This window comes from Gymnoscopelus microlampas (assembly GCF_963454915.1).
Source record: "Gymnoscopelus microlampas genome assembly, chromosome: 13".
Lineage (NCBI taxonomy): Eukaryota > Metazoa > Chordata > Actinopteri > Myctophiformes > Myctophidae > Gymnoscopelus > Gymnoscopelus microlampas.
The window spans coordinates 28,406,408-28,421,446 of record NC_139950.1 but is presented as its reverse complement, the minus strand read 5'-3'; the positions used below and the strand labels follow the sequence as shown (position 1 = coordinate 28,421,446).

At 42.9% G+C, this 15,039-nt stretch overlaps 1 protein-coding gene across 32 annotated transcripts in view; it reads right to left on the bottom strand.

Annotated features, from left to right (window-relative positions):
* Window positions 1-3,854: 3,854 nt before the first annotated feature.
* Window positions 3,855-15,039, bottom strand: part of camk2g2 (calcium/calmodulin-dependent protein kinase (CaM kinase) II gamma 2) — a 67,371-nt gene continuing 56,186 nt past the window's right edge. For 6 of the 32 annotated variants that reach the window (XM_084076653.1, XM_084076675.1, XM_084076657.1 and 3 more), the window contains 8 exons: window positions 13,896-13,940; window positions 12,893-12,947; window positions 10,474-10,584; window positions 9,509-9,637; window positions 8,413-8,488; window positions 7,987-8,081; window positions 7,377-7,654; window positions 3,855-5,274 (listed from right to left, as the gene is read on the bottom strand). In XM_084076653.1, coding sequence (XP_083932779.1) covers window positions 7,398-7,654; window positions 7,987-8,081; window positions 8,413-8,488; window positions 9,509-9,637; window positions 10,474-10,584; window positions 12,893-12,947; window positions 13,896-13,940 — 768 coding nt within the window. In that variant the 3' untranslated portion in view covers window positions 3,855-5,274; window positions 7,377-7,397. The remainder of the gene's footprint in view (window positions 5,275-7,376; window positions 7,655-7,986; window positions 8,082-8,412; window positions 8,489-9,508; window positions 9,638-10,473; window positions 10,585-12,892; window positions 12,948-13,895; window positions 13,941-15,039) is intronic. The other 26 variants (XM_084076682.1, XM_084076663.1, XM_084076661.1 and 23 more) reach the window with 13 other exon arrangements.

Here is a 15,039-nt window from a genome sequence, read left to right as displayed (position 1 = left end):
TACACTCTAATATTATTATAATACATCAAGTTTATATAGCGCTTTTATTAGTACCCAAAGTTTCTTTACAAACAAACACAACAAAATAAACAATTTTATTAGGAGAGAAAGTTGAAAGGCAAAAAATTGAGCAAGGGAAAAAAACACTAAGCTAAGACTAAAAGGCAGAAAGGGAGATTTGAATTAGGCAAGGAGTCTGAAAAGGTGGGTTTTGAGCTTTTGAGGGAGGCTTTGAACAGGGCCAGGGTGGGGGCAGCTTTGATGTGAGGTGGGAGTGAGTTCCAAAGGGAGGAGGCTGCAACTGAGAAAGCTGCGTTTATTTGTTTTGGAGATGGGCATTCAATAGGTTGGCATCACCAGACATTATACCATTAAACAGCATTTAATCACAAACTCCACAGAGTCCATACTTTTAAAGTAGCAACACTATTGTTATATTAGTAAGGATCTCCTGCAATATACAATTACAATCTATAAAATGGAACAGCATTCAGAGTACGAGTCAGCTTTTACCTGGCCCACATCATCCAGTGAGTGAGGGCACCTTGTCTGATGCAAAATAAGACCTTCTTCAAGACAACTGCTACATGACATTCTTGAGTGCGTTTCGTGTTGACCTTATTGTTCAGGTGCTCTAAAAAAGTACATGCATTACAAGGGTTTTATTTTACATGCAACAATATTTCAGTTGACATAGCCACTATTATTGGCTTGTCTTTATATTTTCAAATATATTTTTGCACAGACACAAATTATGATTGGTTGTATTGTTATTGAAGTGAATTAAAATATATCTATTGTGAATCCCCAGGCCTGGAATGAGGTTTTAGAGTCCCAGGGGATATTGCCCTGCTTTTCCGGTTGTTAAACCAGCTGAGAGCTTGTCAGATAAAGGAGCAACATTTGAATGATTTGGTTGTCATAGCAGAATAAGTGTCACAAATGGAGTAGATACTGTATTTGAGTCCACCCAACATTGAAAACAACCTTGTGTGTCCAACTCTACTTACAGTAAGGTATGCATGATTGGAACAAAAAGGGTGGGGGGGGGGGCCTTCAAACAGACTGACTGACAGACGTTTTTTAAACATGTTGTAAAACTAGGTATGAATAGACAGCTAGCTGCCATACAGCTACAGTAAAATACTGTAAAAGTTGTACCACTCCACTATAACTGGTCAAGTTTTACAGCTTATCTGAAACATATCTAGAAAATGTTATATCTGAGACAGACATCTTTCCTTTCAAAGTTGGTGTTTTGAATGCATTGTTATCTTTATGAAATACCTACAGTATGTCAAAAGCAAAACTATGATGGTCTGTCATTCACACAAACAAACTTGTTAGATTTAAATTCATGATTTTTATTAATTGTATGGTCATGCAAAAATCCAGCATCCAAATGAAACTCAGAGTATAATTATGTAGCCCCTTTGTATGATTACAACGCAATGAATTTACTAATAAAGGGGAAAATACCAAGCTAAGGCTTGTTAATCTTGTTATGCTTTTTAATGTGATACATCACTTGGTTTCATTATTTGAGACAGAGCCATTTCATTAACCTTGAGGATGCAAGTAACATACATTTCCATTACTCAATCAAGTAAACACAGACAGTGAAAAATATTACCAGAAAGTAGACATGCATATTTCTTCCGTTTGTAAAACTGCATATATAGTGTTACTGTTAAAAGTTTGTGGTTTTTAATCATTTTTCAATATTTGTTGTATATCAAGGCTCTCTTCCTGTCCTGCTACTCAGTTTGCTGTTGTTTAGAATCAAATTACAGTCAAAGGCCATTGTATTTGGGCAGTGTTGTGGAACTGGCTCAATTTGCTCCATGCTCGTGGAATTTATATCCAAGTACGCAAAAAAAGATGAGGCAAAACATACACCATCACGGATACTGAAGTGCAATTGGAGTTTGCATTGAAACTGATCATTAGATTTTCAAATGAAGTGCTGCCTCTGCTCCATTGCGTTTTGGTAAGGATGGACTCGATAAAGTAAAATCACACGTGTTCATTTAACTGAGTGTACAAATGTAACCAAAACTTTCAACATTGCAACAAGCTTTACAGGGTCACTTCAGCAATGGGGTTACTCCTGAATCATTTTCATTAGAGAACACTAGTTTGAAAGAGCCATGTTGTGGTATATAACTGTAGAGCAGCTACTGCATTGACTCAGTGTGGAGACTGAGCTAGTCAGAATACTTTATTTCATCTATTTCAGCCAGGCAGACAGTGATCCCAATTGCCATTTAAAATGTAAACAATTTAACTGCCAGAGATAACAGGATTTTTTGCCTCCGCTGATCAAAAGTGTAAATTTCATGGGTGTAACGAATAAATTGATGTTGTACTGTCCAATACTTTGGCCACTGATTACGCAGGCATATTTCCCTTGGATGATATCCCCTTCCATTGTTTTCCATTTTCTATAATTTGTTAAGGAGTTTAAGTAAATGGCGTTGTACTCTTTACTAAAACATTCCCATATGTGTGTGTATTATTAAAACATTCCCATGTTTACGTGAACATACACAATGGATGAAAGCATCGTCCCCTGGTGGAGTAGGGCCGATGCCCACACAGCACAAAGAGAACTACTTAGAGCCATAAAAAACATCACAGTTTCAGTACTGGTTTTACAACACATTGTCATGGTGCAAACGTTTGTGTGCTTGTGGTGGTTGGCGAGGGCACAGGTCGAGTTACCTGGTGTGACTGATATGCCACAGCACAAAAAAAAACACACATGTGGCCGATGCAGCCGGACATGGCTCATGATCTCAGAAGGTAATGGGCTGTTTGCTTTTTCCCTTGCTTGCAATCGTGACCATTTTACATACTTTTAAAAAGATGATCCAAAAGGAATCATCAAGGGAATGGATCCACTCTGGACTTTCCAACCACTGCTAGCCGGAATGGTGAATGAGTTACTATGGGGCAGCGTTGAGCAGAGTGGGGATACATGACCCATCCACTGGGACCAATTCACACGCATACATACACAGTGAGGGAATAAACAGTGTTCTAAACAAATACACATAATTATGCTTTTGTTAGTTTTTTGTCCTTTTTAAAGGAAGAATGTTTCAGTGTGTGCTTATGTGGCTGTGCATTGCGAGACGATTTATAGGCTAAACATAGTGCATGTGCGTGACTGATATGATTCCCCATGTGTTCAGTTTGATGTGTGTATTCGATTCATGCACATGGAAGGGGACAATGGACACTGAAGGAGAAAAAAAAATAGGCTGTGGTGGCCATGGCCCCAATTTCTTTATCCTCCCCACCCGCAAGTTGGAAGGTCTGGCGAAAATCAACAACTCAAGTTATAGTAACAGCAAACTACGAACACTAACAGCTATGACATTTAGAACAGAAACAGTGACAAAAATGGGACAGATCCTTTGATTGCCTCCAGTACAGCTACTAAAACCCTCAAGCCAGCAGAGTCCACTTGCTCGTCCAATCTTATCTTAACCCCTGACCCAACGACCTGCCTTGGCAACGGTCAGTCCCTCACCTTTCAGCACTGCTCTTTTTCCACATGCTTTTTCCCCCCCTTTGTTTTAAGTGCCGGGACTTCACACAGAAGTACAGCAAGCCAAGACAGACAATATACAATGTCTAAGGAACACAATCAGAACAGGAGACAGGCAAAAGGGTGACAACATCATCATTTTCCTCATTATCATCATCATCATCATCATCACATTGGAGTGGTGCAAGTAATACAGCGACAGGGCTGGGTTTTTTTTCTCATTTTTTTGTAATAAGTGTGTGTGTGTGTGTGTGTGTGTGTGTGTGTGTGTGTGTGTGTGTGTGTGTGTGTGTGTGTGTGTGTGTGTGTGTGTGTGTGTGTGTGTGTGTGTGTGTGTGTGTGTCTATGTCTGTGTCTGTGTGTGGAAGTGGAGAAGGGAGCGGGTGCAAAGGATGATGGAGTGTGGAAAAGCTTTAACCTGAAGTTGCACAATGGTTCGCAACCCTTGGGAGAAAGTGAGCGCAAAAACAGCATTGAGTTTCTGTGCAAAAACAGTACAGGCCATTATAGAGTTTTCCTTCCTGAAGATCAAATAAGACATGCGTATGTAAAACTACGACAACACAGGAGAAGGGAAAACAAATTGGCGAGAGAATGCAGCCATGCTTCGGATGTTTGGAGGTCTGGTTATAGGAGAAAGGACAGTAAGTGGTCAACTCAGAGCACTGCAGGACAGATGAATGGGGTGGGTGTGTGTGTGTGTGTGTGTGTGTGTGTGTGTGTGTGTGTATTTACACAGAGCGATCTCAAAGCACAAAACGATAGCACAGGGCATTGGACCCACACCCTTCACTTTCTAAACTGAATGTAATGCATATCTTTCCCCTTCCTCCTATATAAATATGTAACGTTATACGGAATTGTATTAAATAAAGTCCCCGTTTTTAAAAAAAGGAAGGGAAAAAAGATATCTTTCCAACACAAAATACTTTAAAATACATAATTCAAGAGATAAAAATGAAGAGGTCAACAATAACAAACCGTGACATTAAAAAAAGGGTCCCTTCGGTAACCTTTGACAAGCCCATTCCTTTGTCCCAAAATGTTTATGCATGTATTAAGTCTACACTTTGGTGCCTTTACTTCTGACATTAGACAACAATTTAGTTGCTTCTCACAATTTCCTTGCAGTGTGCCTTTAACCCCCACCCCCCAACCACCCAAGAAACAAAATAAATTTACCTAAATATATCTGTTAATTGTAAGACAAAGAAACCTCCAAAAGTAAAGAATGTGCTCTTCTGTTTTTCTGTAAAGACAAAAATCTATTTTTTCTTCATATATTATAATATACACCACCCCAATCCTATTTATTATAGTGAAAATGTTTCCCCCTTTTTTAACATTTTTTCCAGACAAAAGAAATGGGGGAAGGCCATGGGAAAAAGGACCAGGACAGCGCCCCTGTGTGGTCATCAGAAACATGCACCATCTGCAGGAAAAGGCAGGGGCTACGGTCATGTGTCGGCCCCAATGTGTAGCTAGGGTTGGACTGGACTGGTGGTGGCCGCTGTGGTTGGTCCAATGGTCGGCTATTGAAATATTCTTGTTATATTTATTTATGCAATTCTTTTTGGAAGATCCCCCTTCATGTGAGTGGATGTTTTTTTTTTTTTTTTTTTTTTCAACCGTTCCTGCCTCTTCTAGCCAGGCTCCAGGCACCGATGCGACCACAGAGAAAGAAATGCTCCAAGCGGCTTTAAAGAATTCAGGCAAAGCTGAGAAAGGAAAAAGGATGGTATCATTAGGGAGCATAATATGCATCATCTACAACACCCTTGCACAGAACCCCAACCCCACAGAAGATCCAAATCTCCCTCCACTCAAAGATTCTGAAGTCTACAGATACCATTACTCCTTAGAGAAATGACAAGTCCTGAATTTAGCCATGTGGGTTAAGAAATATAACCTTGTATAAAAGGTGTTTCAGTGCATTTCCAGGCCTGCAGCTTAAATAAAGAAACACAAATAATAAAGAAAAAGGAAAATAAAGCTATATGAGTGAAGGGTGAGAAGGTGGCACCATGTAGGTGTGTGAGGGTTGAGCAGGTGGTACCATAAGTGCCATCTACACGTTCAACATGTTTTCAAAAACAGCAAAAATTGGCCAACTACAAGTTCACAAGTCATTGTGAGCTTGTAGACCAGCTATTGTTGTGTAGAGGGGTTGGAGGAGTTGTTTTCAGAGTGAAGGCTGCAGTATACTCCATTGGCATTAAGAACAAAATTATAATCAAGAACTTCAGCAGTGCCTTTCAGAACTTTGTTCGGTAGTTCTTGCACGTCGAGGATTTTCAAAACTAGCCGTACAATGTTCTCACAGAACATTGTGTGAGATTGGTCAGACACTGGACACTAGTGATGCGCGGGTCGGGTTTTTTCATGACCCGCCCCGCCCCGCCACGGAACGCAACCCGCCTCAACCCGCCCCGCGAACCCATATATAAATCTACGGCTCAACCCGCCCCGCGACCCGCGATTTTTTTTAAATTCTGTAAAATGATGGTTAGAAAATAATCCCCAAGTGTATTCAAACTGTTTTATTGTTATTATTCTTATTCTTATTAGGAATAAAGACAAAATAAGAGCATGTTATTATTTTATTTTTTTTGCGTGTGAGAGCGCGTGACCCGCTCACCCTCAGCCCGCATCATTTTCTCCGAAATTCTGACATGACCCACCCGCGCCGCGGGTTGACCCGCGGGTCCCGCGGGTTACGGGTCAACCCGCGCATCACTACTGGACACGCACGCTTGTGATTAAGATTGTTTTATTTTCACAATATGTCACCATGGACTGTTTTGAAAAGTTGGCCGCAGATTATCGCTATGGGTTTTGCATCGAGCTTCCTATACCTGCCCCTCGTATGAACCGACCAAAATAAACCAGTCTACTGTAGAACTCGTCTCGTCCGTGTGTCATCGTTGCATATAAATATATCACACTGAGTGAATACAAACACAGCCAGATAACAATTAATTAATAGAGAGAGGTATAGGCATTCAGAACTCAGCCAAGTTCTGAGGCAGTATAAAACATGTTTGTCCTCACCAAACTTTCTTCGGTTGGGCAAGCCTTTCCGAAGCTGAAAAAAGTTCTTGTTCGGTTGGAGTATGCTGCAGCCTTAAGGCTCAGAGGGAACATGGGATGTTTGACCAGGTTCTGTTTCTATATACTCTTGAAGGATGAGGTCGATGCAATGGTTCTAAGGGATAAGGGGATTCAATCCTCGATATCGGTGTGGTGATGGTGGAAAGAATTTCCAACGGTAAAGCCCCAATTATGCTCCCATTTTGTACATATACATTGTGTGTACATAAACATACATAATGCAAGCGGCATTTCTCACATCAATACTTAACGACTAAATGGAGGTTCACCCACTCCATGCGCTAGAGGGCAGGATAGGCCAATATTTTCTACCGACTGGAATTTAACAAACGTGGTGACTGTGGATGATGTGGCATATTGTAAAATAAAAAAGATGTACACAGAGTCTCTCCTCAAACCTTCTTGCGATATCATTTAACTTCTACAATCTTCACAGTGTGTACGATTTGCTGTGTCCATCTTGCAGAGGCTCACTACGGCCCCCATGGATTTCTGCAGTATTGCACTCTGACGATATGTAACCTTGGTTTCTGTAAGCTTTCAGAAAACATACACAAAGACGGACGAAATTAACGCAGAAAACAGACAAAATTCTCTGTCTGCACCCCTATATATATTTAACGTTGGGTATAAATGGGGCTTTACACTGGGTTCTGGTTCTGGAGGCGGGTGGTGAGATTTTTGGTGGGAAATGTTTGGTTGTTCAGACCTGGCTGCCCGGTTTCCTGCTTCACTGGAGAGGTGCGGCCGGCGCTCCCGAACAGTGGAAATGGACGTTGAGCCACTTGGCGTCGCGGCGGTGCCACACACGTGTCTCCTCTGACTGGCAGGAGCGCGGCCGTCCCTGGCTGTCAATATACTGCGTCAAGCGGATGTAGGCGATGCAGGCAGCGTCCTCGCCAATCAGGTGCACATGAGGGTTGAGGATAGTCGTGTGCACCGGCTTGCTGTTTTTACTCAACACTGCGGGGAGGGATACAGATGCCGCTACAACTCACAATAATAAGAAGTGTTGATTTTACTCAAGAATTTGTGACCATGTAACCAAATGGATCCGTAAGAGTCATTCGTATTATCAAAGCTACAAATGGATAAATTAACACAAGATTTTTGTTTGCAGACGCGACTGTCTGAACCCACTCTGTTTGTAACTGTTATTTCGCTCTGCAGCACGCTACCAAACTACCCAGATCTCAACTTGAGGCTCAGATAACTCAATATACTTAATATATTATATTAAGTTATGTAAAATACTAATAAACGACATAAAATATCAGAATATTGCTAAAATAATTACACAACTGTTAACATCTACTTACAGTTGTCAAAGTAGAACTTGTGGAAGTCCATGCCTTCCACCAGGTTTCCAAGTGCCTCAGGCTCAAAAGAAGTCAGGCCGGGGTCACAGATTCTCCTGTTCGGGGATAACAAATGCACTCCATTATGCTTGTGTTCTGTCTTAGAGCACTTGTTCTGCAGTGGAGTGTCCAACTCCAGTTACTATAGGATGTACACCTTGATGCTAGTAAGAAGACTAAAACGTGCTGTGAAATTAAGTGTAAAACTCAGTGTGTTGCTTGGGTTGGGTTCAACTCTGTGATCAACATCAAGGAAGTATGAGACACCTGTGCTGCGTTATTGTCGAGTTTAAAGGCTGACCAGCTGAGTCTAAGATATAGAGAAGGGATTACATAACTGAGAAACCAACAGGAAGTTGACTGCTGAAGAGGAGCGAGCACACTTACGTATATGCCTCAAAGTCTCCATTGTTGATGGCCTCGATCAATTGTTCTGTAATCTTTATGATCTCTTGCTTGCGAGCTGAAAGCAGAGGCAGAGAGAACAAGAGAGAGAGAGAAATTGATGAGTGGGGGTTGGCAAACGTGAGGTTAAAGAATTAAAATGGCAGTGGTAGGCAGACCAACATGCAAAGCCCACACCCCATGCACTACCGGCTTGGACTATGTCGCACTAAACTCTTAAAAACGTGACTTTTTAAAAAGTTAATCACATGAGAATTAAATTATATATGCTATGGTATACTGTATTGCACCAGTAAGAGACAGGACGTGCCATAACTTCAATGTAGCACATGTCCCCCACTCTATACCCACAATAATTATACCAAATGTGAATAGCTGAACTGGCACTTCCAGACCTCCACACACCTGGACTGTGCACACAAGCACACGCACACACACACCAAAGCAATGCAACGCAGTATCATTTTTAAGCACCGACTGTATCCAAGGAAAAGAAGCACACAAAGATGTGGACACTTAAGTTAACAGAGCCTGACATGACAACCAGGACATGTCTGCAAGTCTTCCATACTAGAAGTACACCGCACACCAAAACTGCATGCTCGCCCTGTGTTTGTACACAACACAAAGCTCAATTATTCTCCTTGGAAATAAATCAGCACCCACATTAGCCATTTTAGCCTACATAGACCAGCTGGACAAGGGGGGAGCACATTTGCATTGCTGATCCAGAAACCCCAGGTGGTCAGGTAGTCCAGCAGGCCTGCGTTAAATGTTGTGTTCCGTTTGTTCAAAAACAAAACATTTTCCTTTCATTGTGTTTAACATTCACCGCAAGTTTCTGCTGACAGGTTTAAGTCACTTTCTTTTTTACGATGAACTCTGATTTCAATACAAAATGCCCTAGCGTGCAAACATTGGTAGCCATTGTAGAAATCCCCTCATTTGTGTATAAGGGACTTCTGCAGTGACGGTGCACATGGCCGACTGTCTGCACTCTGCACAGCCAAATCCTGAGTGATAATTTAACTCTGAAGGAGTTAAATTAGCTCTCTGGATTTTACTGTGTACCACTTACTCTGCTGCAGGTTGATGGTGCTTCCAGGGGCTAACACAGGGGCCTCTGGTTCAGGACAGGAGGTCTGAGCTGAACCAGTCTGGGCTACGGGGACTGGGGGGAGGCTAACAGCTTCTGGCTGTGGGCCAGCTGCAGGATTACACGGGAGTGGAAGCAAGCAAGCAAGTAACCTGTAAGTCTTGGTATTAAAGTATGGTTTACCAATACAGCACATCGATAGTCCATACTGATGCAAATACAAAATAAAGACACGTTGTAATATCGATCAAGTCAGCTGGTTATGGATGATTCAAGGCTGTACTGCACACACAAGAACAATTCATGATCACAAAAATACGGTTTAAGGAACTGCTGTTTACACAGCCACAGAGGGAGCAGAAACATGTAGAAGACGATCAGATGCTGTAGTGGAGTCAAGGCGCCAATAGATGGCAGCAAAGCAGCCCAGAGGAGAGCCAACTTGAATTGAAGCGATAAGAAGAGGAAAGCTGGTAGACATATTAGACCAGTTGCTGAGGAGAGGACGATGACCTCTCAATGGTCATTGAAAGTATTGGAAGAGGTATAAGGTTTGGGGGGCAAAATCCATTCTCATCTGACAATGGTGTCAACCGAGGGAGCAGGAATGTTTTTTCATATAGTACTACTACAGAGGGGTGGAGATGTCACACTGGATTGTCAGTCTGGAGGCATTAAGCACTTAAACCCTCCATAGAAAAATGGACCCGAGTTGCAGTTGTAGTTGCACCACTTTTTCCCTCTACACCAAAATATCTTCGCCAAAAATAGCCAATCTACAAGCTCACAACGTGTCGCGTTACAACACATTGTGGGCTTGTACATCTGCCATTTCTGGCTAAATGTTCCCCCGGGAATAGGGATGCTGGGGCTCAAGTGGTTAAAGAGAAAAAGAGGCCAGAGGTCAGAGTTGAGAGCTAAGAGGGGAGGAAGTGCTGCCAACTTACTGGCGGGTGGAGGGCAGGGAGGAGTTGGGGTCGGGCTCTGCTCCTCTGTGGCACTGCACATGCTGGCCACGGCACTGTCGGTGCTAATAGCCCCAGACACGGCCACTGCTACTACCACAACACACACACATAAAGTACACACGTGCACACAGACACACACACACACACACACACACACACACACACACACACACACACACACACACACACACACACATATACATTAAGTACACCCGTGTGCGCGCACGCACACATGCAGAAGCACATTGCCAGAGAGACACACACAGCAAGGATGAGAACATAGATCTACAATTATATCACTAACTTGGCACATTGCCATAACAGCATGTTTAAAGCATAGTATATTGGCATAGAAATAGAGGATATAGGTACAGTAGAAACACACACACAGTCAGGTAGCATGATATGGTTTTAGAGCCCGTGGAACGTACGGTAAACAAATTGGAACACAGTAAAGTAAATCATGTGCTACAGTATTGTGTACAGTACTGTATGTCCTCTGTACATTCTAGGCACTTTCCTCATCACTGTTCTTCTTCTCACATGTGTGCCTATAGTTACACTAGACAGCCATGCTATTACGGAGTTAAAATAAAGCCACAGATTCCATTACACCAATTAAAACCACAGACAACAGTTATCTGAGTCATGACAAAGCAATCATTCATGACAAAGCAATCATTCATGACAAGCTATCATTAATGACAACTTAAGCTATCATTCAGCACTGTGCTCGTGGCTATCCGCAGGTTTCCTAGGGAGCTTACTGGGGAAAAGGGGGTGTGTGAATTATGGGCATCACTTCCTGTTGTCAGTCAATCAATTAATCAGTCAACAATAATGTGGGAACACAACCTGACAGAAATCAAAAAGGGCCATATCTGCCTACTTTCCTTACAAGATCTCCCTCAACACAGCTGATTCAAATTAATGACAATACTTATTATCAAGCGAGCTGAAGTCACTTAACTAGCACCATTTAATCTCAATGCACGAGACATACCAAAGCCTATACCGCTTGTGCTATAACTACGGCCGCTTCTGTGACGCACGCGGAACTGCCTCTTGCCGACAACAACTGTGGACAATTGTTTTTGGCCGATAAAGTATAGTTTTTGACCATGACGGAGACGCGCCGACTCAAGCTAACTTGAGCCACGAGAGGCACCGCCGAGCGAGCTAAAGCGAGCGAGTCGCCGTGCCGAACGTTGCGAAGTTCGCTTGAGCCGACTCAGCACCGTTCGGGTTACAGTATGTACCGATACGCACAGAATCGTAAATCATGTTTTGGGATGAGCGTTTGCCCCAACTGCCACTCAAAGTGGTTACTGGCCAATCACAGCGGGTATTTTCCGGGACTTGTCAGAATCTAGTTGTATAAAAATATCACGCGTCTCGTCACAGCAGCAACAGCAGCCAGTTAGAATGAAACACAGGACAGGAGTTGGGCTACAAGTGTCAAGAGCCATTGATCATTAATTTGAATCAGCTGTGAACTCACTCAATTAATTGAATGACTGACACAACAGGAAGTGATGCCCATAATTCACGCAAGGCCTCATAGGACACTGGAAACTCACAATTATTAAATAATCACTAGATTATTTGAGTTAATCACAATTTTTTTTGTACAACTGTCAGAATCGTTTCCATGTTGAGAGATTTTGATACATCTTCAAAATTGCAGAAATAGCAGATCAACAAGTTCACAACACGTCACATTGAGCTTGTTGATCGGCTATTACCACTATTTGAAAAGAAAAATGAAATACATTTATTAAATATGGCCCATTTTGGCCAATGTATATTTAAGCAATTTAAATAATTGTTTTCGCCAAAAAGCAACAGAAAGCAGAGAAAGAAAAACATTTCTAAATCCTTTAACATTAGATCGGACGGGGCTGGGTTTGTTGTGATCACATTATTTCCGGGTCTACTGTTCTCCAGAAGTCATAGGATCACTCATAGGTTGGCGAACAGCGTCCACTAGGGTAAACCATTGAAAACACCACACACTCGTCAACTCGTCATTGGCAGTGTGAGCCTCGGGCCAGCTGTCAATGAGTTAAATGAAGACAAAGCACAAAGGGAGGCAGGCCTACCCCCTGTATATTATTTACTACAGACTGGCACATTTCACTTGCGTCTCTCCCTTAATGTTCACACGTCAAACAGTAATCCATTCCGATGCTTTCCAACGCTCCACTAATCAGCCCTATTTGAACTTGGTCTTTAGCTGAACTTTAGGGAAAATTGTTATTATGAGAACAATTTCTCCCCCAAACATGCATGCAAGTACTTCTGTCTGATCTGGGACTCTACAAACCAGCTAGCCCGCTAAACCCAAAGAAAGGAAGAGAAGGAAAACATGCCAAGTACGTGAAAGTTGGACGAGTACCTTTCCTACCTTTCATATCCTCCTCTTCTGTGTTGTTACAGCTCTCTGTGGAGCCCTGCTTGGAAGAAGAGGGGCAGAGGGGAGAAATGGAAGAAGAGGGACGGAGAGAGAGAGACAAAAATGGATCGACATAAAGAGAGGTTAGTGAGGGAGAATTCAGTAGGCATGTGTGGTGGTGAGGGGCCACTTGAGGAAATTCCCCAGGTGGAGACATGAAAACAGCCAGACGGAAGAGACAGAAGATGACTCCCTCCCAGGAGGACAAACGCCACACAAACCAGCCAGGACAGCAGCAAGGGAGGGGAAACACACAGAGCCAGGTACATCACAGCAGTCCACTCATCGTCCCATCAAGAGGTGTTTAAGTGCATTACAGGGCATATGATTACATGTCCACTGTTCATAGAGTGAGGGATGGTTCTCCTCGCATCATAACAAGTGTGTGTGCCACTTCTCCAGAAAAAAAGTGTGTCATGTCTGTGTGAGAAAAAACCTTTGTCAGCATATAACGTGACAAAGGGCTTGTCTGCACTCAAAACATTTTGGACAAAGTTTTGGGTTGAGCATGTTATTCCTGATTTAAAGTGAGACTCAGAAGTGCCAATGTAGAGAAAACTGTATTACAGGTTTTGCACACTTTTTTTGTGTTTCAAAAGTTGAAATGCTAAGATGGCTTAACAAGCAGGGGGTGTTAAGAGTGGCATTTAGTTGGTTACTTTGGGTTAAAGTGGGTGTTTGGTCACTGTAGTATGCCAGTATGTTTGTACTAAGGATGTGTAGGATTTTCTCATTAATACACCTATCCCTCGAGTTAGCTGTGCCAACACATGCCAACTCTGGAATGAATATCCAACTGTGCCATACCAAACTAACTGCACAACTGAACTTTATCACATTGTGTAATTTCTGTCGACGGTGAAATACTTTTGAGAAAATCCTCCACAGGTTACTTGTGAGCATTAGTGGTAGCTTGTGGGTGTTACAGGGAGAGACTGCCACTTACCTTGGTGCCGTCGGCTGGGTTGTGTACAACAGTTGTCTGGGCTTCCTGGGGGGAGGGTAGGAGACACTTTAACATGCAGGGAGAGGATGGGGGGGGGGGGATCACGGAAGATGACACGAGTGTCTTCTACCCAGGGCATTGCATTGAGTACACAGACATTTACCTACACCAAACACACGCACAGGCCAAGCACAGGAGAGCCACAGTAACAGAGGCGGCATAATGTCTGGATGATAATGTAGATGAGACTGGAGGTATCAGGCACGCAGTGTCCTTCTGTCAGTTCTACCCCCACGTTGTAACAAACGACAACTACACTGTGGCATTATCAGTGAGGACATCACCAAACCAATGGCTTTTAGAATGCATGGAAACAGCAAAAACACCTAGAGATTGAATATAATATACAGCAACAGGGCCTTGCCTGAGGAGGAGGACGGTGTGTGTGTGTGTGTGTGTGTGTGTGTGTGTGTGTGTGTGTGTGTGTGTGTGTGTGTGTGTGTGTGTGTGTGTGTGTGTGTGTGTGTGTGTGTGTGTGTGTGTGTGTGTGTGTGTGTGTGTGTGTGTGTGTGTGTGTGTGTGTGTGTGTGCGCGTGCGTGCGTAGGTGGTCCCCCTATTCAGCCTAGACCCTGCCGTCACTCGGGTTGGGCGGTTTCACAGTGTTACAGTATCCTGTGTAAGATGAAATCCTGTTTAAATAATTATGCCACAGCTGAAGCATGTTACGTTGTCTATGTCTACGCTTCGATAAGGTCATTATGTAGGAAAAGGTGTTCCCAAACTTTAAGGTGTTCCCTAAGCTTAGGGAAGAGAGTGCCTCCACACTGCAAAAGGACTATGGTATATGATGCTTCTGGAAGCATCTGCTTCAAATAGTGGTGGACATTCATTTTCATACCTTTTCTTCTATTTCTTTTGCAAGCACATGACTTTCACTCTGCTACTGTATAGCAGCCTTGGACTGCATGTCAGTCACTGTCAAATTTGGGGACCTTTCAATGGCTTCAATGGATACCGCCCACCCCTAGCCTTCACACGACTGCCACAAATATGCCCACAGTAAAGCGCCTAAGGAGCTGCATCTTCAGGGTGATGCTAATACTGCCGTGTCTGACCCGTTCTGACCCTGTTTTACCAAATCAG